The following is a 24,531-nucleotide window of genomic DNA, read 5'->3' as shown; positions in this document are numbered from 1 at the left end:
GACCGTACACCACAGCACACCGTCCTTGGTGGAACGCACCAGCTCCGACGCCTCTTTCCTGGCAGCTGTAAACAGGCGACAGCGTGGCTTGAGGCCTAGTCCAGAACAAGCACATGTAAAATATCAGTAAAATACAGCCGAGCAAAAAAAATTTATATATATAAAATTGGTCATTGTAAATTGTCCTGTGATTAGGCTAGGATTGCTGGGTGGCACAGCTTGAAGGGCCAGAAGGGCCTATTCCACACTGTATCTCAATTGATGATTGATAGCATCGGTTAGTCTCGCGAGACCATGGATCTGCGCCTGGAAAGTCCTCTCCAGGGCGCAGGCCTGGGCAAGGTTGTATGGAAGACTGGCAGTTGCCCAAGCAGTAAGTCTCCCCTCTCCACGACACTGATGTCCAAGGGAAGGGTAAGAGCCGATACAGCTTGGCACCAGTGACGTCACAGGAGTTGCCAGATCGAGGTTGAAGGCAACGTCGGACTGCCTTAGGGACTCCAGCTCCGGATTTGTCCTCAGGGTTTACTCCCGAAGCTTTTCCCATGAGTGGGTATGGCCGCAAGGCAGCGGAGGTTTGAAATCAGAGTTTTCCCTCTCTTAGATGGACTGCCTTCCCAGGCTGACGAGCTCCATCTACCTGAAGCACTGGTTTTAAGGCGCCAGGACCCGCCTTCACCCCTTCTCCTGTCAATAGAAACAGTTCCGCCGGGCTTAGAGGTGAAGCCACACGAGAAGGCCAGGAGTTGGACTTGGTTGTCAGAGGCTATTTGAGGTGCATGCCGTGAGGAGCACTTTTAGGTAGTGGGAGCTTGTCCCCATTACCACTCCTCGGCTTGACAACCTTGGAACCTGAATATTGTTTATTATCTCAATAAATAATAAGTAAAAAATGTTCCATTATTGTTCATGCTGGTGATGTGTTAAATGAATACAAGTAGATCTGTAATAAAAGATTCATAATTTTTAAGCACTAGATCCTTATTTATAATCTCTTTTCACTGTTCTATGTCATATCCAAGCTATCATGCGATGTATTTTTCCAATTAAGAAATAACCAGAAAAAAAAGTCCAGGATCTGATTTCACTTCCTCATTCAATGGATTTAACTTGAAACTGCTACAATCCGCCCCCCCCCCCCCCCCACACGTCCATCCAAGTAAGTGCTGCTTGACCCACTGAGTTTTGCCAGCAGATTGTGTGTTGCTCCAGACTGCAGCATCTGCAGTCTCTGCCTTTCTTCTCTGACGTTATGTGACAGGCACCAAGATGCTTTGCAAGAAGTAGCAGTAATATGGAATGTGAATGAAAAAGTAAATTCTTCACTTGCTTTAAAGGGGTGTGAATTGCTGAAGCTAATATATGAATAAAATAGACTAATAGAACTGGAGGAAATTATTATAAATTGAAAAATCCAGGCCTTAAGCCTAATTAACTACAATCACCTTGTGTAGTAGAGCGCCACCTAGTGCACTAAATAATGATTTGAAATTAAATTTCAGAGTAAATTCAAAGTTCAAGGTAAATTTATTATCAAAGTACATATATGTACCATACACAACCCTGAGATTAATTTTCTTGTGGGCATACTCAGTAAATCAATAATATAATAATAACCATAATAGAATCAATTGAAAGACCACGGCAGCTTGGGTGTTCAACCAGTGTGCAAAAGACAACAAGAAAGAAATAATAAATAAGCAATAAATATCAAGAACATGTGATGAAGAGTGCCTGAAAGTGAGTCCATAGGTTGTAGGAACATTTCAGTGAAGGGGCAATTGAAGTTGCATGTAGTTAACCCCTTTGATTCAAGAACTTGATGGTTGAGAGGTAATAACAACTCTTGAACCCAGTGGTGTGAATCCTGAGGCTGCTGTACCTTCTTCCTGATGGCAGCAGTGAGAAGAGAGCATGGCCTGGGTGTTGAGGGTCTCTGACAATGGATGCTGCTTTCCTGTGACAATGTAGACGTGCTGAATGGTGGGGAGGGCTTTACCCATGAGGGACTTGGCCATATATCCTACTTTTTGTAGGATTCTTTTCAGTTTACAACACTGGTGTCATTGGCAAAGTTGAGTATGGCATTGGAGCTGGCTCAGCCCCACCATCATAAAACGAGTAGCGCAGGGGCTAAGCACACAGCCTTGTGCTGCACCTGTGCTGATGGAGATTGTGAAAGAGATGTTGCCAATCCCAACGGACTGGGATCTGCAAGTGAGGAAATCGAAGATCCAATTGGAAACATAGAAAACCTACAGCACCATACAGGCCCTTCGGCCCATTAACCTGTGCCAAACATGTCCCTACCTTAGAAATTACCTAGGGTTACCCACAGTCCTCTATTTTTCTAAGCTCCATGTACCTATCCAGGAGTTTCTTAAAAGACCCTATTGTATCTGCCTCCACCACCATCGCCGGCAGCCCATTCTGTGCACTCACCATTCTCTGCGTAAAAACTTAGCCCTGACATCTCCTTTGTACCTACTTCCAATCACCTTAAAACTGTGCCCTCTCATGCTAGCCAGTTCAGCCCTAGGAAAAGCCAAGTTCACTCAACCAATTATTCAGGGAGGTATTGAGGTCAAGGTCTTGAAGCTTATTGATTACCGGTAGTTTTGAGGGGATGATAGCATTGAATGCTGAGCTGTAGTCAATAAAGAGCACCCTAGCGTATGTATCTTTTCTGTCTCAATGTTCTATGATTGAGTGAAGAGTCAATGAAATGAGTAATGAAGCAAGATTTCAATTGACAGGAGTCTTGAACACGATTGATAAAGGTTTCAGTTGAAGGTTTCCAGGTTGGGTTCTGAAACGTGGAGTTGAGATAAAAAATTGGCATCCATAAGTAACGTGATGGAGAGGGAGCACTTGGTCCTGAAGAAGGGTCTTGGCCTGAAATGTTAACAGTTTATTAATTGTGTGTGGTGTTTTGGAATACAATGTAGTTCTTTTTTGACAAGGTACTATATAGAATTAGGGCTCAATGTCTAAGTTTCTATCATCTGGATTGCTTTTGGCATTTTCATGATTTTGCATTTGTAAGGAGGTTTGGTCCTGTACAATTTGTCTCGCACACATCCAGGCGTTGCCGCCTCAGTAACAATTTTCTGTAATTCACCTGTGACTCATCCTCCAGCCTTTCTCAGCAGCTAACTCCCCAACCTATCAAGTATGATGTGGAGCAACTAGCTTTCTGCTCAGCTTGACTCATTCTTGGATGAAACATTTTAATTTTCATGCAGATAAAACAGTTCCATATATTTTTATCTGATATATTTGGTTAATTGGGACACATTAGGACCAGTACAGTTTGGCCCAATTAAGCATCTGCCTCAATTAGCTAGAGTTTCATGGAAATAGTTAAAAAAGTATTAAAAAGACGAATTGAGTAACAAATTACGTATTTAAATTAAAAAAAGAAAAATTAGAACACTACCAATAGTACTGCAGTATTATAAAATTGTGTATTAGATCCCAATACTTATCAATGGAGGAATTCATCTACATCGTGTTCTTTTGACTATAAATAAAACAAATCAGCATAGACTCTTTAGTGCAGATTACGGACTGCTTCTTCCAATTCTTCATTTTCATTGTAACATTTAAGATGATTGTCAATTTCTTCAAATTCTTTGTAGTTTCTAACTTGTTGAAGTAGTGAAATCGTTTCATTTTCACTCCTGGCCGTTTCTGGCATCTCCAAGCCCGAATGCTTGAAACTGCAGTGAGCAAAACAGTTCTGAATCACCTTGCTGCTTATTTCTCACCGACTATCAATGTGACAACACTCGCTGCTTTTTGAACACAAAGGTATGCAGCTGACGCAGTTTTCTCGAAGCACAGCGTTGTGTCTAACTGTACGGCAGAAGTCTCCTGCCCCAAAAAAGTGGTAGGGTGTCCCAGCGATTTTCTCGATTAGTTTTTGTTCTTTAAGAGTTGTCCCAAATAAACAGCTGCCCCGATTTATTGGAATCCACTGTAATCCATTCCCCTCCTCAGTTGTAAACCAAGTCACAAATGCCATTTGTTTTACTTGAGCTTAAAATCATGTACCAAAGCATTGTGACATCTGCAACTCATTCAGATATTATTTAGTTTTAATAAATGTAAATTAGTGTTGTTTCAGCAGTATTATTTTACTTGTCATAGCTCCTGCCAACAAAGTCACATTTTCCTGACGAAGGGTCTCGGCCCGAAATGTCGACAGTGCTTCTCCTTATAGACGCTGCCTGGCCTACTGTGTTCCACCAACGTTTTGTGTGTGTTGTTGTTTGAATTTCCAGCATCTGCAGATTTCCTCGCGTTTATATTTTCCTAGAACAGGTTTGTCATAGATCATCCAAACTGGATCATTCTCTAGTAATTACTTTGAGCCACCCATGTTCTAGTTTGCCTTGCACATTGCTAACTGTGCAGAATTCAGCCGAAAGTTCTCAAAATCGAATGCTGCAAAATCGTTTTGTTGGCCAAACCCCACACAAATTATTTATTTGCCATTATTTAATTAGTACCTTTATATCTGAGTGAGGAATTTTCCTCAAAAATATACAAAGCCAAGCCTAGTTAAGATTCAGATTTAAGCAAAGGGTGTTCTTCTGTATTTCATTCTTGTTGCTTAATGGGTTGTTAGATATGTATTAAAAAATTAGGTCACTCCTATGCAATTATTTTTAATCAAAGCAAACAATGTTAATCCAAAACTGGGCAATGAATGTGAATCATAAATGAATGAATTCAACTGTTTGGTTTTTGCTTTTACATGACAAACGAGTAAATTAATATAATTTTTTTCCCCCACATGGTCCTCCAAGAGGGCCACAACCTTGCCATAGGGTTTGGAAGCTTAAGTGCCTCCTGCCACATTTCCTGCACTCCACCTATACCACGTATATTTTCAAATACCTCAATTATGCCTCCCTTAATCTTTGCTAAAACAGATCTAGTCTCTCCAATCTTTCTTTGCAACTGAAACGCTCCCTCCCAGCCAAAACCCTGGTGAATCTCCTCTGCATCCTGTCCATTGCTATCACATCCTTCCTATTGTGTGGTGATCAGACTGCATGTAGTACTCGAACTGAGATCAGACCAATGTTTATAAAGCTGGTGCATACCCCTCCCCACTCTTGTAATCAATGTTCCAATTAATGAAAAGCAGTGTCCCACAGACCCTACCATTCATGATGTAAGTGCTAACCTCATTGGTACTTTGGAAATGCACCAGCACACATTTATCAGAATTAAAGCCCATCTTCCATATCTCAATCCATTCCACCCACACATCACTAATACCCTGAAGCAGGGGTGCCCAACCTTTTTTAATGCCACGGACCCCTACCTTAAACCAAAGGGTCTGCCGACCCCAGACTGGGAACCCCTGCCCTGAAGCCTGCGACAACCCTTCCTACTATCAACAACTCGACCAATCTTCGTGTCAACTGCAAACCTAATGATCGTGCCTTCCACATCCATTTTAAGATCATTAAGTCAGACATCGTGGAAACAGACCCTTTGACCCAACTGGCCCAGAACAACCAAGATTCCAGTCTGGCCCTTGTCCTGCTAAACCTTCCCTAGACGTGTACCTCTGCAGGTATCTTCTAAATGTTGATAAGGTACCTGTCTCAACCACTTCTTCTGTTAGCTCATTTAATATCCTGACCATCTTCTGGGTGAAAACAATTCCCCTCAGGTTCGTATTAAATCCCTCCCCCCATCCTGATTCTCGATTGCTCATCCCTGGGAGAAAGACTGTGAAGATTCACCTTCTCTATCTTCCTCATAATTTTATACAGCTCTGTAAGATCATTTCTCATTCTCCTACGCTCTGATAAAAGAAGTCCCAACCTTCTCAACCTCCCTCCAAAGCCAAGTCCCTCAAGTCCCAGAAACATCCTTATAGATCTCTGCTCTTTTTCCAGCTCAGTGGCATCTTTTCCATCGCAGGGTGACCATAACTGAAAACAATGTCCCAATCTTCCTTGAAACAGAGCTTGGAAGAGAGTATCTGCATCTAGAATCGGGTGTTTGGTATGTGAATCACATTGCCTGCCCCACATAGCTGTTTTTGGTACATATTCTACTAAATTACTTCAACATTTGGCCAGACCTCAACTTCGAAACTGAACTTCTGTCCATAAACCTTGCAGATGGACAATAGTGACATCAACTCTGGCTTTAGGTCAAACGTGGAGCTTGATCTTCTCCAGCTGGTAATACTTCCTGTGGTTGTCCAGGACATCCTGGAGCTTCCAGATGGGGAAGGATGTGCATCCCATAGATTTGGGATCACTTTCCAAGCTTCTATAAAATCATCTCACAGTGCAGAGTACCAGAACAAGACTTCACTGCAAGCAAATTCCTGCATGCATCCAATCACTGAGTTTCATATTCAAGTGGAAACCATATTTCAAGGAACTTGACTCCACAATGCTTATTTTCTTTCTAAAGACAAGGACAATTCAGGTAATATCCATACCTGGCAAAATATATTTAAGCTCTACAATTTGATAAACCCGGCTTGTTTACCCATTCATCTTGCATTCAAGTTTATAAACTGCTATCGTGGGGTGGCACAGTAGTGTAGTGGTTAGCACAACACTTTAAAGTCTCAGTGACCCAGGTTCATTTCCCGTCGCTGCCTATAAGGAGTTTGTACATTCTTCTGACCACGTGGGTTTCCTCCCACAGTCCAAAAATGTACTGGTTGGTAGGTTAATTGGTGATTGTAAATTGTCTCGTGATTAGGCTCAGATTAAATCGGGATTGCTGAGCAGCCTGGCTGGAAGGGTTGGATCTCAATAAATAAATAAATAAATGAAATGAAAGGATAAGATTCAATGAGATGATTCATTAAAGAACAGGGTTGCCATTCTGGATGAATTATAACTGGATTCAGAAAATAGGAGGTAGATTGATTTGCAGATTAGAAGCATGAAAGACAATAGTTGTATTGACCTATTCCTGTCTGTGCTTCATTTTATTAAGAACTTCAGTCATTGATCATCTTGGATGGTTACAGTTCACATGAACCTGATAGTTTGAATCTGTGCAAAAACAAAAGCTTGGCTTGTTTGTTATACTCCTGCGATGAAGTTTCAGTAGGCTGAAATCTCTCTAAGATTCTGCGCTGCTGTGGAATTGGAGAAGCTTGTGCTTGAATGTGACCTTTACTGGAATAAATCTCCTTTGTCTGTTTGGGATATGCTTTCAAGGACTTCTGAAATAAACTGAGAGGTTGGTGGAATGATGACTGTTGTGTACAGTTATCGTATTACTGTCATCTCTTGACTTGAGTCATCTGAGAACTATTCAGTGAAATTTCCATAACAATGATATTTAGTGTTTTCCACTCGGGCTTAATACTCTTTGGATCCTCCCTGACCTAAAACAATATCTCGACAAACTGAATCGACTTCGGCAAATGATTTATTTTTCAATTTTCAGGCCTACTTTTCTCTAGATAATGAAAAATCTAAAATATTTAAGGATGTATCGAGAACTGTTGAGTGTTATTTGGATTTTGATCATGACGGAGGATGTATTAAATTAGCTTGAACTATGATAGAACCTGTATAGCCTTGTGATCATAAAGAGTACTGGAATATTTTAAGCTAAAGTGTGTAACCCCTGTTAAAGTATTACGCACCTTAATGTAGATTTAGTTGCTAGATTAAATGTTAGCTTTGTGTAACTACTGCAGGTATTTTTGTTTTCATATTTGCACTAATATTACAGTAACTTTAGCTTGGATTCCAAAGAAAGATTTTTCCTTGTTTGTGACATTGCCAACTGAAGTGGTTTTTTTTTCAATGGTAAATTGTTGATGTGTCTTTAAGTAACACAACAATTACAATTTATGGCACGTCAGTCTGACTTAACTCTGCATGAGTTCACAGTTGAAATTTCTTGCAGGAATACTTCTATGTTTTGTAACTCCAAGACATGAAGCTAATTGAAAGAAAAATGCGGGAACCAGGAAATGCATGTCTACTTCGTCTTACTTTAGTGAGGCGCACACTTTATGACGTGGTGACGTCATAACGTATGCCATTCACATACTTTTACATATAACCATGAATTATGTAAACAACAAGCAATACTTAATCAAACAATATACTTACAGTATTATTCAAATATTAAATACACATCAGATACTTAATCACACTTCTGCTTGGATCCACATTTTGTAGTTAAATGACCAGCTGATTAATTTCAGTATTCACTGAATGTGTCCACTGAGTTTTTTTAAAAAAGGGCTTCTGTAATTTTCTACACTGAAGCAGGCTTATATATATAAAAAAGATAATTGAAAATGTATAAAGGTTGTCTGCGGGTGGCTGATCTCAGCAAGAATGGTAGAAAGCAGAGGATTTAGTTTAATCTTAGGAGAAAATTGGTAAAACCTGTTGATTCTTACCATTACCCATTTGTTTGTTTGTTTTGTGCCGTGCAGGCGATTATGGTCTTTGATGACCATGATTGTTCTTGGCAATTTTTTTTTTGGAGAACTGGTTTGCTACTACCTTCTTGTGGGCAGTGTCTTTACAAGATGGGTGACCCCAGCCATACTCTTCAGATATTGTTCACCTGGCGTCAGTGGTCACATAACCAGGACTTGTGATCTGCACCGGCTGCTCAAACGGCCATCCATCTCCTGTTCCCATGGCTTCACGTGAGCCTGATCAGGGGTTAAGCAGGTGCTACACCTTGCCCAAGGGTGACTTGCAGGCTAGCGGAGAGAAGGAGCACCTTACACCTCCTTTGGTAGAGACCAAGGTTACCCATTAACCTTGCTGTTACTGCTCACATGTGGATGCACAGAAATTGTAGAAGTAGATGAAACGGAGTCTCATGTTAGGATAGAATAATTATCCCTGTGCAGTTTTTCCATTTGGAAATTCTGCTGGCTGTTGGAGAGCTGGCATTTGTTGAACCATATGTTCATTTGCAGTTTCAAAAATACTGGGAAAATAAGTCATTTGAGTAATTGAATTCTGTGAAAGCTTCAATTGTTATTCTATAAAACTGATTTACTATTTCCTTTCTTTTAGGTACGGAAACATATAAATGATCTTTATGAAGATCTAAGAGATGGACATAACTTGATCTCCCTCCTGGAAGTCCTCTCTGGGGTGACTCTAGTGAGTACTCATTTTATAATTTCAATGGAATACATTGCACATTTCTTCATATGAACTTTAATTTTAAAAAATTGCTCAACAATTTTACAACATACCAACTTTGTACAATAAGTATTAAAATAATTATGCTGAAGCCGTCTGATTGCCTTGTAATCTGGTTAATGAGAAACTGCACTCGTGAAGACCATCTTTCTCCAGTAGTTAAAAAAAATTACATTCAACAGGAGATCTGTATTTTGTACACTGCTGTTAAAGGAATTGTCTTAACAAGCGTTACCTCATGTCATATTTAACACTACTTTCTCTAGCAGTTATTTTTAATTGCTTTTGTTTTCAGTTGGTTTAGGTGCTTGAAAACTGTCTCAATGGTTTAATGGTTTTCAGATTTTCAGTCCAATGTTAGTTTGGACTGGATACTGGCAAGGGAGTGAAAGTAGACCACCTGGATAATTCCAGTGTAATTTTAGAAAATTGTAGTGTTCCCTTGAAACCTTGAACAGGATATAATTTGTAACACACAGTGGTGACATCTAGTGGACGAGAAGTGGTACTCCACAAAAAAAAATCAGTTCAACCTTTTCAAGTTCAAGTTCCAAGTTTTTTTGTCATCTGACTGTACGTATGCATACAACCAAATGAAACAAAGTTCCTCCAGACCACGGTCCACTGGCAAAACATATCACACACAGCACATAAAATAAATATTACCGTAAACATGATAATAAAATATAATGCATGATGCATGTTGTGTGCAGCACAAGTAAACAGTTCACTGTCCTAGTGACGCGGCCTCGGTGGTGGCGGGGTATTCAGTGGTCTCACAACCTGAGAGAAGAAGCTGTTACCCAGTCTGGTAGTCCAAGTCCTGATGCTTCTGTACCGCCTGCCTGATGGTGGTGGGTCAAAGAGATTGTGGGATGGGTGAGAGGGGCCATCGACAATCTTCTGGGCCCTTTGCCTCCAACTTTCCTGATAAATGTCACAAGTGGGGAGGGTCAGGAGGAGACCTGGGTGATCCTCTCGGTGGTTTTTACATTCCTGTCTAGGGTCTTTCGGCCCCCTGTCTTGCAGCTTCAGTCAGGGCATTCTCGATGGTGCTCCTGCAGAAAGTTGTTAGAATAGGGGCAGGGGGCCTTGAAGACATCCATCTCCTTCTTGATCAATGAGGAGTGTTGTCGATCTAGATTAGATCATCCACAAAGGAACTTTATGCTCTTCATCCTCTCCACAACAGAGCCATTCATGTGCAATGGAGAGTGGTCAGCCTGTGCCTTCTGGAAGTCCACGATCATCACTTTTGCCATGTCCACCTTGAGACAGGTTGCTTGAGGGGAAAGAACAAAGATGGACTCCAAATAAAAAATTCTAAATTCAGATAAATCCAGTTTCAGTGCAAGTGGATGGGGAACAGATGTTTGAAGGCACATCAGTATTAGGGCAGTGAAGTGTATTCAGCGAGGATTCCCGCCACTGCCTGTAAGGAGTTTGTACATTGTCTCCATGGCCGAATGGATTTCTTCAGAGTGCAATGGTTTCCTCCCACCGTAGGTGTGTCAATTGGTTGATGTAAATTGTCCCGTGATTAGGCTAGGATTAAACTGGTGGATTGCTGGGCTGCGTGGTTTGAAGGATCTATTCTATGCTGTATTTCAATCAATCAATAAATAACGGGGATCAGCTATGTTTTCAATATAGGGGATGATATTGAAAACATAGGCCTGAGTCGACGTAGTAGTAGGGTGATGACCTCCTGCCAGGCCAAGCTTAAGAAATCTCGTTTAGGTGGATGCTGTGCAATGTGTCCCCTGTTACAAATCAGTACCCCGAAATAACAAACAGTACACAATATGCGATTAAATGATTAAGCTTTATTAGCCCTTACTTTGACTATATGGTTAGCAGAGAAACAAAATATAAAAGAAAAAGGGCCCAAATCATATTAAACAGTCTGTGCACAAAGGCCAATCGGTCCCCATAGACCTCCTCTGATCGTCGCTGCCCTTCCGACCCTCGCCCTGAGTTCACCCCGTCCGGCAGTCTACCAAATCTCTCCATTTGTGTCTTCTCTCTTCATCTCTCTCTCTCTCTTCATCTCTCTCTCTCTCTCCCTCTCTCTCTCTGGCAAAAGCCCGTGAAACAACTGCTTCAAGATTGACAAGACAAGGCAATTGGCTAGCATGCATCCACAGTCCTGTTATCTCCAGCCATAACCCAAACAGTGCTGCTACAGAGAAACCGTTACTTCAGCAGTGAACATTACAAAAAAAGTCTGTTACATTAGCAATGAAACCTTACAGTGCGTTACATAAGATTAAGAGGAGTAAAAATGAGGCAACTGGGAGCTCAACACAGCAGAAATGTAGGACTATACAAATGTAGGGATGGACTTAGAAATAAACTGTGCATGAAAAATATTGGTAGGGTACATTCATACAAAGTGTAGGGCTGTTCAATTTTATCTCAAGAATGGGTTCCATCAATTTCTTTCGAAATACATGAAAGGATGGAAACTGTAGGGTTGAAACCTTGTATTTCTGAAATAATAGAAATAGCCTGTTGTGTCAAGGTTGTTGTTCCAAGTGAGTATATTGTTTCTGTTTTCATGGAAGGAAGGATTAATTTGGATATCATTATTAGAGAGTAAGAAATGGTGTGTATGGATAGAAAACATTTTAAGGGGTCCAGTATCTATAAAGCTGGATTAATCGTGAGAGCTAGCCAAAAAAAGATGCAGATCTTAAAAGAAGCAAGGGATGAAATTGTCTATGCACTTTCAATGTATGTTTTGTGATAGAGTACTGGAAAATAACCAAGAAAGTATTGCTATTTGTAAAAGGAAGAACATGATGGACCAAATAACTACAGGGCAGTCAGGCTAAGAGTCATAGAAAAGTACAGCACAGAAGCAGGCCCTTTGGCCCATCTAGTCCATGCTGAACCATTTAAACTACTGCCTAGTCCTATTGATCTGCACCGGGACCATAGCCCTCCATACCCCTATCATCCATATACCTATCCCAACTCCTCTCAAATGTTGAAATCGAGCTCACGTGCATCACTTGTGCTGGCAGCTCATTTCACACTCTCACCACCCTCTGAGTGAAGAAGTTTCCCTTTAAGTTCCCCCTAAACTTTTCATCTTTCACTCTTAACCCATGACCTCTGGTTGTTGTCCCACCCAACCTCAGCGGAAAAAGCCTGCTTGCATTTACTCGTATCTATAGCCCTCACGTTGGGGAACTCACCATTAAAGTGACACTTGAGTACCATCAGCTTGTACTTTTTGAGAGAAGATCTTATTTGACCAACAGTTTAATTTTTGAGGATGTAATAGAATCAATAATGTTTATTTTTTAAAATCTGCACAGGATTTAACAAAGCATTTGGCAGAGTCCGGCTGTGACCTGTAACGTAGCAGTACAAGAGAGATAAAGCTAAAGCAAAGGAACAAAATAAAATAGTAAAGCAACAGAGGAAAAGAAGGTTCATGGAGGAAGCAGGATCGATTGTGACTTAGTGAACACATGAGGGATAATTATTGACTGAAAAATGGCATACAAAAGCCAGGAGGTCTTGCTAGAGCTCCCGTTAGACTGTTGCTGGGGAACAGTGCTATCATGGCCATTGTTCTGTGGAAGGATGTGATAGCATTAGAGAGTGTGCAGAGGATATCTCCAAGGATATCAGTGGGTTTGGATAATAATAGTTATGAAAGCAGATTGAATATTAGTTTTCTTTGAAACAAAGGGAAGATTTCATTGTGAAATTTTGATCAGATAGTGAACAGGAAGGGTCAGTGATGATGACTAAGGATAGATTTAAGTTGATTGGAAAGATTAGAGGGTTGAGGAGATACTTTTCTTCACCTACTTGTGGAGTTCTGTGATGGCGATGAAAGCAGAGTTGCTCATCCCATTTCAAAGGGAGTTCTGATGCAGGGTCTTAGGACACATTGATCATCCCTCTGCCCCCACAGATGCTGATTGACCAGCTGAGTTTATTATTTGCTCCGTTTAAAAGATGCATGGATGAAGGTGCATGTGCAGTGTGTGACTGTATACACCGTGTACTTGCACCTTGGCCCCGGAGGAACGTTGTTCTGTTTAGCTGCGCACACGTGTATGGTTGAATGACAATAAACTTGAACGTGAACTGGGAAGCAGGACAAACCTAAATCCTCCTGTCCCATGAGTTTCTATGAGTCAAAGTTCAAAGTACAACCTTGAGATTTGTCTCCTTACTGGCAGCCACAAAACAAAGTAACCCAATAGAACCGATCAACAAAAGTCCGTCAAACTCGCGTGTGCAGGGGAAAAAGATTGGGCAAGGAATAAAAGCAAGCAAATAACATTCAGAACTGAAGTTCCCATCTAATACAGAGTTCCATCTAACATGTGGGCAGTAATAAATAAAGTCAATTTTAACGTAAATGTGGGTAATGTACTGATCTGGGTAAAAACAGGAATTAACCATTTGGCTCCTTTAGTATGTTCTGTTATCTGTGCCTCAGATCTTGTTGCATCTTATTTTCTTTTGCAGCTTCTTCCAAGTCCATTGATAGTGCATCTATAACCATTTGGGAGGGGCAGGGATATAATTCCAAGTTTCTGTCATTTGTACTGGAGGGAGGAGCTGGGGTTAGAATGACCTTAGTCTTAAAAGACCTAGCTCTAATTTTAAGATATTGCTTACTTGTTGTGGATTTCACCACCAAACAAAATAGCTCCTATATATCTGATGAAACATTTTTATCATTCCAAGAATTTAAATTAGATCAAACTGCAAACAAAATTCAATCCAAGTTTACAAAACCTGTTCTCACAATTTAATCCTCTTAAATCCAGGTATTATTCTGGTTTAATGTTCTGATTCAGACTCATGATGATTGATAGTTTAATCATGTTTTGGGGTAATTAAAATACGTTAACATTCCAGATTGAATAACTTTAGAGAATTCCAACGTTCACAACTCAGAAGAAATTGATTCTAATCTTAATTGTGAATGGGAGTTTTCTGAGATGATGAAATCAAGTTTGATATTTCCCTACTTGATGTTCCATTCATTATATCAAGCCTCACCAGGATCTTTAAATGTTTTCATTCGATAACTCTCATTCCTCTCAATACCAAAGGGTCAGTTTTCTTCATTTACTCATAGTGACTCTTTCTTACCTGTAATCAATCGATTGAGCCTTCTCTGCCCTTCCTCCAGAGAGAATGAATCTGAATGGGAATGAAATTCAGGAACTTCCTTCCCAAACCCTCTCTTCTCCTTCTAGCAAAGGGCCTTTGACCTGAAATATTACCTCTTTTCTTTCCACAGATGCTGCCGACCTGAATATATCCAACGTTTTCTGAGTTAATTATTTTCCAATTTTTTTCAGCATCTACAAAACAGTGTTTGATTCTTATTGCTTAACTGGGTGTTGCAAACAATATACCTACCACCCCATCACCCTCCAGATCCAACACATTTTTCTCCACAATCTCCAAAGGGACCCTACCAATAAATATACCTTTACTGCCCCACGCCCTCCACTCACCACAGGGATCACTCCCTCTGCGACTCTCTTGTCCTTTTGCCCCTCCCCACTAATCTCCATCCAGACACTTGCCCTACCAAGTGGCCTAAGTGCTACACCTGCCCATACACCTCCTCCCTCACCTCGGTTCAGTGCCCCAAATAGTCCTTCCAGGTGAGGCAACACTTCAACTGTGAATCTGCTAGGGCTGTCTTATTGTGTCTGGTGCTCCCGATTTGACCACCTTTGCATTGATGAGACCCACTGTAAATTGGGGGACCGCTTCTCAGGCATCTCCACACCATCCGCCTCAGGTGGGACATTCCAGTGGTCGAACATTTTAATTCCAAATCCCATTCCAATGTGTTGATCCATGGCCTCCCTTGTGCCACCATCAGGGCAGAGGGTCAACACCTTATATTCCATCTGGGATACTCCAACCTGATGGTATGAATATTGATTTCTCCTTCCCGTGAGCAAAATTCTCAGCTGCCTATTACTTGACCTTACATCCCCTCTACTTTCCCTTTCTCCTATAGTCCACTCTCCTCTCCTACCAGATTCTTTCTTCTCCAGCCCTTGACCTTTCCCACCCACCTGGCTTCACCTATCGCCTTCCAGCTAGTCTATTACCCTCCTCCCACCATTTAACTTGGGCAACTTAACCCTTCCCTCTCAGTCTTGAGGAAGGGACTCAGCCCAAAACGTCAACTGTTTATTCTTTCCCATAGCTGCTGCCTGACCTGCTGAGTCCCTCCAGCATTTTGTGTGGGTTGCAATAGGTGTGACAGCAGAGTCCAATAATGTAGTAAATTTAACCTTCACATTTCATTATCTAACACTCAAAACTTTATGGTGCATCTTCGATAAAGATTGTATTTTGACAGACAAAGCTGGAGGCTAAATAAAAAGCTTGCTGAGAGCAAATCTGCACCCAGTCATTATGAAGATTAGCCAAACTGGTGGCAAAAGTTCAAAATGGTGGCACAAGATAAGTCTCCAGAAGCATCATGATCCCTTGTTGGTTTGTTGGAAAACAACTACCAATGATTAAAACAGTATCTATAAATTATATTCATTACAACAAGAAAGAAACATCATTCCTGTCTATACATAGCCTTTTACAACATCAGGATTTTCCAACATGCTTCACAGCCAATCAAATGTTTATTATATTGTGCTATCTCTGTCTAAAATATAAAATTAGAAATTAATATGTGGTTACTAATAAACTTTTTGTACTTTTAAGTGATTAAGCATATCCTGAGTTCATAAAAGACCCCATGTAATGCATTTTGCTTTCCTTCCAACTGTGATTTGTTCTATTAATGAAGATTTGATCTACAGTATTTTTCATTAGGATGGTACAAGGGAATTATTGCAAGTTAAATACATCTTCATATTCTTGTTGAAGTCCAGATAACATGTCTTGATAGAATGAAAATGCTTTTTTTTATTGCAGCTTATTAGTGCATGGATATACTGAAATGTTCAACCTTTCTCTCATGATTTGTCAAGCGTTCATGATATTTGCTTCTTGGAAAAAAGCAAAATGGTGTTCCAATGAACTATTGCCAGTATAAAAGTATTATTTTCACATCATTTTTTCAAAAACACCTACAGCAGAGGCTTGCCTGCTTCCAGAATGAGACATTCGTTGTGCATTACAACTTCAAAGAAATCCTTGTATTATAAAATAACACGGTATACTTTGAGTATGTGTTGAGGGCAAAATTTGCCGGTTGATTTTATTCACACCCAGGAAGTGGTGAGGGCCCGATGTTTTTTTTAAAATTCATTCTTCCTTCATTTTATTTTGTATATCCTTTGCTATCCCATTTACCCTTCCTTTGCTTCCTCCACTCTCTTCATTTTTGTTTTATGCTGATTAGCCAAAGGAGCAATTTGTCATGAAGAATTTGCGCTTGCCGAGACCGCCATTCTGCGTTTCTGAACGCAGTCCAGAGGAGGCGGATGATGTTGAGGGGGTAGGTGCCACAGCATGAGGCGATGCAATAAATACTGTATCACTGCAAGGTAATCCACATTGCTTTAAAGTGAGAGTGAGTCAGTATCGGGGCTAATCTCAGCGGCATACTTTGTGAAATTTGTTGCCTTTTCAGCAGCATACAATGCAATACATAATAGAAAAAAAAGTGAATTAGAGTAAGTATACTTATTAAGTAGTTGAATTAAATAAGTAGTGCAAAAACAGAAATAAGGCAGTATTGAGGTAGTGTCTGTGGGTTCAATGGCCATTCTGAAATCGGATAGCAAAGGGGAAAAGCTGTTTCTGAGTTATTGAGTGAATACCTTCAGGCTTCTGTACCTCGTCCCTGATGGTAGCAATGAGAACTAGTCATGACCTGGATGATGGGGGTCCTTAATGATGCCATTTTTTTTGAGACATCGCTCCTTGAAGATGTCCTGGATACTACGGAGGCTAGTGCCCACGATGGAGCTAAGTTTACAACTCTGTGCAGCTTTCTTCTCTGCAGTAGCCCCTCCCTGTTCTAGAGCTCAATTACACAGATATTTATAAAATACTGACATTATTGGGATATATTTTGCAGTTAAGTTATACTTCTGAATATATTTTGGAAGTTTTAACTGGGTTTTGCCATGTTTCTCGTTAGTGATTCATCAGTGGAACAATTGACTTTTTATTCACAGTTCGAATTATCATCTCGGGGAGAGAAAATATACCATTTTGTTCCTGAGAGGAAATAATCAGTCTGTGCACTGTCCTGATTCACCTAGGTGGGGAGTGGAATGGTAGCTCTGCAGGAATTGGCTTCAAGGGATGAGAATCCAAATTGTTTGAAAGCGATTCAATATCTTCAAAACAAAGCATCAATATTTATGACATAATTAATATTTTGAATTTGGAGTCTGATGCTGGAATCCCATGTGTAATGTCTCAGCTGTGTTATTATACATTGAGTCCTGATGAAGGGCCTCGGCCGAAAGGTCGACTGTTTAGCCTTTTCCTGAGACACTGCCTGACCTGCTGAGTTCCTCCAGCATTTTGCGTGTGCTGCTCTGGATTTCCAGCAGCTGCAGATTTTCTCTTGTTTATTATACATTGTACTACACACAGCCCAGACCGTAGCTACAGCATTTAAAAAGAGGCCATTGATAGATTTAATATTTGACGTATCAGAACCCAACGCAGATGACTGATGCTGCTGATGAGTGACAGAATGTGTGAAATCACACAGCTTTCCTAATATTGCAGTTGGCATTGCGACTAGATTGAAAATGGGGTTGGCTCAAATGTACAACTAGTTTTCTGTGGATTATTCTTTATTGATACAGTATCTTGCTTGTGGCAATAATATGAATGAAAGCAGCACAGCTAATTCTAATCTTTTCCTCATTGTGTTCCTTCCTTCATCATAGTTTGGGGCATTTTGGGTTAATTAAATAAGAGATTCAATCATGGTAAATACTCTCTGGGGTAAGTAACATGGGGAGCATTGACCTCAGGTCAAGTTGATTTCGCCATTTTGCATGAATTGAATATCAATAAAATCCAAGGCGAGAGGTAGAAAAGAAAACCATGGTCACGTAGGGGTCAACGCGATGCTTTTACAGCCTGGGGACTTCAGAGTCTGGAGTTCAATTCTGGCATCCTCCATGAGGTGTCTCTATACGTCCTCCCCACAGAATGCGTGGATTTTCACCGGGTGCTCCTGTTTCTTTGCACAGTCCAAAGATGTACTGGGTAGGTTAATTGGCGATTGTAAATTGTCTCGTGGTTAGACTAGGGTTAATCAGGGTTCGGGGTTACTGTAGTGGCTCGAAGGGCCAGACAGATCTACTCCACACTGTATTGTTAAATAAAGAAAGTAGTATTGCGCTGAATGATGCAATAATGCTTTCATTGAACAGAAAATAGCACTGCCCAGTTACATTGCTTAAAAAATACATTTTTAGATAATTTCCCATTATGTGCACGCACCCTGGTTAGTGAAACATTTGATGAGGAGTTTACCAGACATTTCAGCTGTGTGCTTTTGCTCTAACTGAAAGGAACAGCAATATTGGGAAAAGGTTAGTGTTTGCGTGCTGCCTGGGAATTTGGCACAGTTTTCAATTATGCTTTTAACCCACTGTTTGCTGATATCTAAACTAACATTGCACATCTTTCTTTAAAAATGAACGTTAACTCCTGACTATCAATACCAGAAATAGTTAATGAGGAATGAAATGGTAGGTTGGCATGCAAGAAATATTTCCAGTGTGTGATATAATATGCAATTCTGCTTACTTTTCTATGTTTTGAATTATATATATTACATCTACATCAGCAAAATAGTGGTTACAAGTCAGTCTTAATGTCTTCACGTATTCCAGATTAATATGCAGGTTGGTAATCTGCACATTTTTTTCTCATCATAATTAGAAAATCATTTTTGCCTCATCTCGCAGGGGCAAATTGTGAAATGCCAGATTCTTAGTGTGCAGTATTGTCCAATGGAACTATTTTAAAACTTCTCCTGTCCTTCGATCTTCACTGATCAGTAGCTACAGAAAATCATCAGTAGACTAGTCGGCAGGCGCAGAAGTGACAAATGGAATTCAGTCTGGAGATATGTTAATAGTCTGGTTAGAGCAAATAGGTAAGGGGCATACATGAAAAATGTAAAGCTTTCATAGACTAAATTTGGTTTTGCAACGAGCTAATCAATCCTCGACATAGTTCCTGTAGGAAAAATCACAGGATGGATGTGAAATAAGGACCTATTTTATCCAATGGAATTTTTGCAATTTTCAATGCTTTCGCTTTATTTTGGAAGTTATTTTCTGCTGCCCCTTCTCGAGCATTGTTTTGCGCTTTATTAAATTGGGCTACAAAGGTGCAATGTAACCAAGTCACCAGTCCCTTGTAGTGAGATCACACACAAGACAAGTGGGGAATTGCAGCAGCAAACTTGCATTCTGTCCACCCCTCCGCAATCAAATAACAAAACGTAGAAATGTCCAAACACGGGTATGTTTATTCTTCATAAAACTATATATATATGTCCTCTTTTTCCAACTGCTATCCTTTAAGTTGAAAATTGATAAGAGGCTTCCTTTACAACACTAATTAATATTACAAAAATAAATGTGTATTTAAATACTTGGGACAAATTTTATCTGCAAACTAAATGACAGTAGTATTTAAGAATTTGTAGTATCCTCCACTGAATGTGTTGTCGGGTTTGCGTTTGGTTGTCAGGAAATGTGGTTGACCGGAAAAGCTGCTGAGGCTTCAGTATGAAAGGAAACTATGGTTGATTTGGAAACTAGTGAGGGAATGAAGAGGATATCAGCAGTGGGCTCCAGTGTGAAAATCATATCCATCTACTTGCTGCCTAGATGCGAAGTAAAATCAGAAACATGTCATAGGAAGGGAAGAGTGTATCTTATATTCAAACTGACACAACTGCCAAGCGATCAACATTAAGGAGCTAAATGTGCACTTCTGATGTTGTCCCACCCTCTCTTAAAAACTTGAGGCTAAACTTGTTGGAGAATTTCTAAAGTTAGCAAGAGACTGACATTGTGACCTATTTTGTCATGTTGTCTTCAACACAATGACTATTGTTTAAAAAAAAACACTTATTAACCTGAATGTGAGTGGAAGCTGATAAAGCTGACCAAGGAAATATTCTGCTTTGTGTTAATCAAACCCAAAGTAACTCGTTTAAAATTTGCATTAATCTCTCTGTTTTCTTGTCAGCCTCGTGAGAAAGGACGCATGCGTTTTCACAGATTACAAAATGTACAGATTGCACTCGACTATTTAAAGCAACGGCAGGTAGGCCAATGTATCTGTTTCTTAGTAGTTATGGAACTGGACTATCTATCAGTCCTGATGTACATTCAAATTCCACCATAGGAATTTACAAATGGTAAGATTTTTACTTCCAGCTCACACCCCTCCATTATATGTCTATCAGTGAATAGAAGAAGATCACCAAATTCTCCATCAGCACTTCCAAGGTTCATTCTGTCACATCTGATTTAGACACCTGGCCGTTCCTTCAAAGTTCAAAGTGAATTTTAATATCAAAATGCATCTATGTCACCGAATACAACCTTGAGATTCATTTTCTTGTGGGCATGCAAAACAAATCTCTAGAATAACAACTATTGCAGAATCAATGAAAGACTGCCTAACGAGGGCATTCAACCAGAGTGCAGAAGACAACAAATTTTATCAAATGCAAAACAATGAAATAAATAAATAAGTGATAATTATCAAGAACATGAGGTGAAGAATACTTGAAAGTGAGTCCATTAGTTGGTGGGAACATTTCAGTGATGGGGCTAGTGAAGTTGGTTCACAAGCCTGATGGTTGAAGGATAGTAACTGTTCCTGAGCCTGGTGGTACGAGTCCTGAGGCTCCTGTACTTTCCTCCTGATGGCAGCAAAGAGAAGCGAGCATGTCCTGGGTGGTGGGGGCCCCTGATGATGGATGCTGCTTTCCTGCAACAGTGTTTCATGTAGATGTGCTCAGTGATTGGGAGGGATATGGGCTGGGAAATATCCACTACTTTTTGTAGGGTTTTTCATTGGTGTTTCCATGTGATACAGCCAGTCATTGTACTCTCTCCAACACAGCTATGGAAGTTTGTTAAAGTTTTAGATGTCATGCCGACTCTCCTCAAACTCCTAAAGAAGTAGAGGTGCTGCTGTGCTTTCTTCCTAATTGCACTTACTTACCAGGCCCAGGACAGGTCCTCTGAAATAGTAAAACATATTTGGTACTTCATTGTTACTGATCAATATCCCACAATTACTTATATGGATCCTTTACCAGATCCTTTCCCATACCTTGAACAGACAAATACAACAGAGTAACTTATGTTCTGCAGGATGCCCCCAGCATTATTTTATCATTTTGCTCATTTTTTTAAAAGCAGATTTAACTCTGTCAGTTTGGGTTATTATAATTTGATTTAAAAAAAAGTTTGTGTTCCCTCCATAACTTACTTAAACTGTCTGGATTTAAGTACACACACCCAGGAAGATACTAAGAGCAGCTGTGTGTCTCTGTCAGAGCTTGGCAACCTTTTTTTATGCCATGAACCAATACCATTAAGCAAGGGGTCCATGGACACCAGTTTGGGGATCCATGGTATATATCCTATTTTCATTTACTCGTCAGAAAGACAGTTGCTGGAACATTAGAATGCGCTTCAGCGTTAACCTGGGGGAAAATAAAACACTGGTACCAGTAAATCTGACTAGTATTAATACATTTGGGCTTGGGAGTGGTATCCTGACTACCAAAAAACAACCTGGCAGCAATAAAGTTCTTTACACGGAACCGACTGTGTCTAGCCGAGTTGTTCCAGCACAGTTACAACAGCAACACCTTCCTGGGTGGTCTTAAGCAACTGTTGCCCGACAATAACCAGCTTGCATTTCAACAAGTTAGCTCAGCTCCAAATTTCTTCATTGCCTGAGTCCAAACACAGCCTAAAGAACTGAGGTAAATGGGATGTACTTTGACATCAGGGCAGCAGGAGGCCTGGGTAAGACTGGACGCCAGTGAGCATCAAAGACCAAAGACTCCATCGTTTAGAGTCGTTTTCACACGGAAGATGATTTTGTCCTGAAGAAGGGCCTCTGCCCGAAACATTGACTGTTATATTAATTTCCATAGATACTGCCTGACCTGCTGAGTTCCTCCAGCATTTTGTGTTTGTTGCAGCAGATGATTATGGAGGACCCAGAACATTATTGCAAGGGTTTCTCAGGACAGTGTCCTTGGCCCAATCGTCTTCAGTTGCTTTATCAATAACTAACAATCCACCCTAAGAAGTTGGGAAGTTCACTGATAATCGTACATTGTACAATTTCATTTGTAGTTTCTCTACAGACGAAGAGGCCTTTGTTTAGCAAGACCTGAACAACATTCAGACACAGGATAGTAACTTTCCTGCTATGGAAGTGCACAGCAATGGCCACTTTCAACAATATAAAGTCTTTTCATCTGTCCTTGACATTCAACATTATTGCATCAATATCCACTGGGCTCACATTGACCAAGGTTCAGGTGGACTAGCTTCATGCATACTGTGGCCACAAGAGCGGGTCAGAGTCTGGGCATACTGTTGTGAGTGACTCAATGCTCAACAACCCAAATCCTTTCCATCAGCGACAAGGCCTGAATTTATTTATTTATTGAAATACAGTGTGGAATAGGCCCTTCTGCCCCTTCAAGCTGTGCTGCCCAGCAATCCCCCAATTTCATCCTAGCCTAATCAGGGGACAACTTACAATGACCAATTAACTTACCAATTGGTACGTCTTTGGTCTGTGGAAGGAAACCGGACCACCCAGAAGAAACCCACGTGGTCACAGGGAGAACACACAAATTCCTTACAGGCAGCAGCAGGAATCGAGCCTGTGTTACTAGTAGCGTAGCCCCTTTGCTACTGTGCCACCCCTATCAGTTGTGTCGTGGTACACCATCTGCTTTCTGGGATGAACACAGGTTTAGCGATACTCACGAAACTCAGCAATCACCAGAATAAACTGTCCTGCTCGATTGTCATCCCGCCAAGCATTGCAAGATTTCATCCCCTCCATCATCAGTGCACAGTGGCTGTAGTGTGCACCACCCGCTGCTGCCCGTAAGGAGTTTGTGCATTCTTCCTGTGACCGCGCGGGTTTCCTCCAGGTGTTCCGGTTTCCTCCCACAGTCCAAAGACATACCAGATAGTAGGTCAATTGGTTATTGTAAATTGCTAGGGTTAAATTGGAAAATTGCTGGGTGGTAAGACTCGAAGGGTCACAAAGGGCTATTCTGTACTGTATCTCAATAAATAATGAATAAATGAATCAACAATATGCCATAATTTGTCCAGGTCACCCTAACAGCACCTTTGAAACATATGAAGATGGATAAATGCTGCAAATTTTAATTTTAAATTATGTGACTAGATGAATTTACTACCAAATTTGTTATTCTCCCAGTGTTCTTTAAAGACCACACACTACCTAAGTGATCAGTAAGGTTCTTGCTTCTGTCCTTTTTTATCAGACTGTCCAAATTTGACAAATATAATTTATCACAATTATTCCTAATACACCAGTCACAATAGTTCTTGCTCGTCCAGCAGTGCAGGCGTTTAAGAAAATGACCTTCTCAAGAATGTATTATACTTGGACTTTATTAAGTTTAGAAAGTGGTGTTAATATGCCTCAAAACCGTACGCACTGATTATCTTTGCACTCTTGCAGGTGAAGCTAGTGAACATTAGGAATGATGACATTACTGATGGGAATCCCAAGCTAACACTGGGTTTAATTTGGACCATAATTCTACATTTCCAGGTAAGGGTGTTTTATTTTATTTTGCTTTGTATTATTTCATTATAAATCTAAGTTTGCAAATAACAAATTCAATATTATATTAGTGCTATGTGTGATCCATTAAATGTATGGAAGTATAATGTCGCTAGTGTAATCAGTTACAGACGATGTGAAATGTCTGTCAAAACTGTCAAGAATCCTGTCAAAACATGATCCACTCTCCTCTCCTATCAGATTTCTTCTTCTCCAGCCTGTTGCCTTTTCCACCTATCACCTTGCAGCTTCTTGCTTCATCCCACCCCTCCCCACCCACCTGGCTTCACCTAGCACCTTATAGCTTGTCCTCCTTCCCCTGCCCCATCTTCTTCTTCTGTCTTCTGTCTTCTTCCCCATTCCTCTCCAGTCCCGGAGAAGGGTCTCAGAAAAGTTTACTCATTTCCATAGATACTGCCTGACCTGCTGAGTACCTCCAGCATTTTGTGTGTGTTGCTCTGGATTTCCAGCATCTGCAGAATCTCTTGTGTTTGTCGAAATTGATTTTCAGTTA

The 24,531-nt window shown here is 40.5% G+C and overlaps 1 protein-coding gene across 4 annotated transcripts in view; it reads left to right on the top strand.

Moving 5' to 3' along the window:
• Positions 1–24,531, top strand: part of macf1a (microtubule actin crosslinking factor 1a) — a 564,022-nt gene that overhangs the window by 250,473 nt on the left and 289,018 nt on the right. For 3 of the 4 annotated variants that reach the window (XM_073034465.1, XM_073034464.1, XM_073034466.1), the window contains exons 3-5: positions 9,054–9,143; positions 20,397–20,474; positions 23,913–24,005. In XM_073034465.1, the coding sequence (XP_072890566.1) occupies positions 9,054–9,143; positions 20,397–20,474; positions 23,913–24,005 (261 nt within the window). Of the gene's footprint in view, positions 1–9,053; positions 9,144–16,557; positions 16,654–20,396; positions 20,475–23,912; positions 24,006–24,531 lie in introns of all 4 variants that reach the window. The other variant, XM_073034463.1, reaches the window with a different exon arrangement.

The sequence above is a fragment of the Hemitrygon akajei genome, chromosome 32 (genome assembly GCF_048418815.1).
Source record: "Hemitrygon akajei chromosome 32, sHemAka1.3, whole genome shotgun sequence".
NCBI lineage: Eukaryota > Metazoa > Chordata > Chondrichthyes > Myliobatiformes > Dasyatidae > Hemitrygon > Hemitrygon akajei.
The sequence above is the reverse complement of the archived record's forward strand: the minus strand, read 5'-3'. Positions and strand labels throughout refer to the sequence as shown.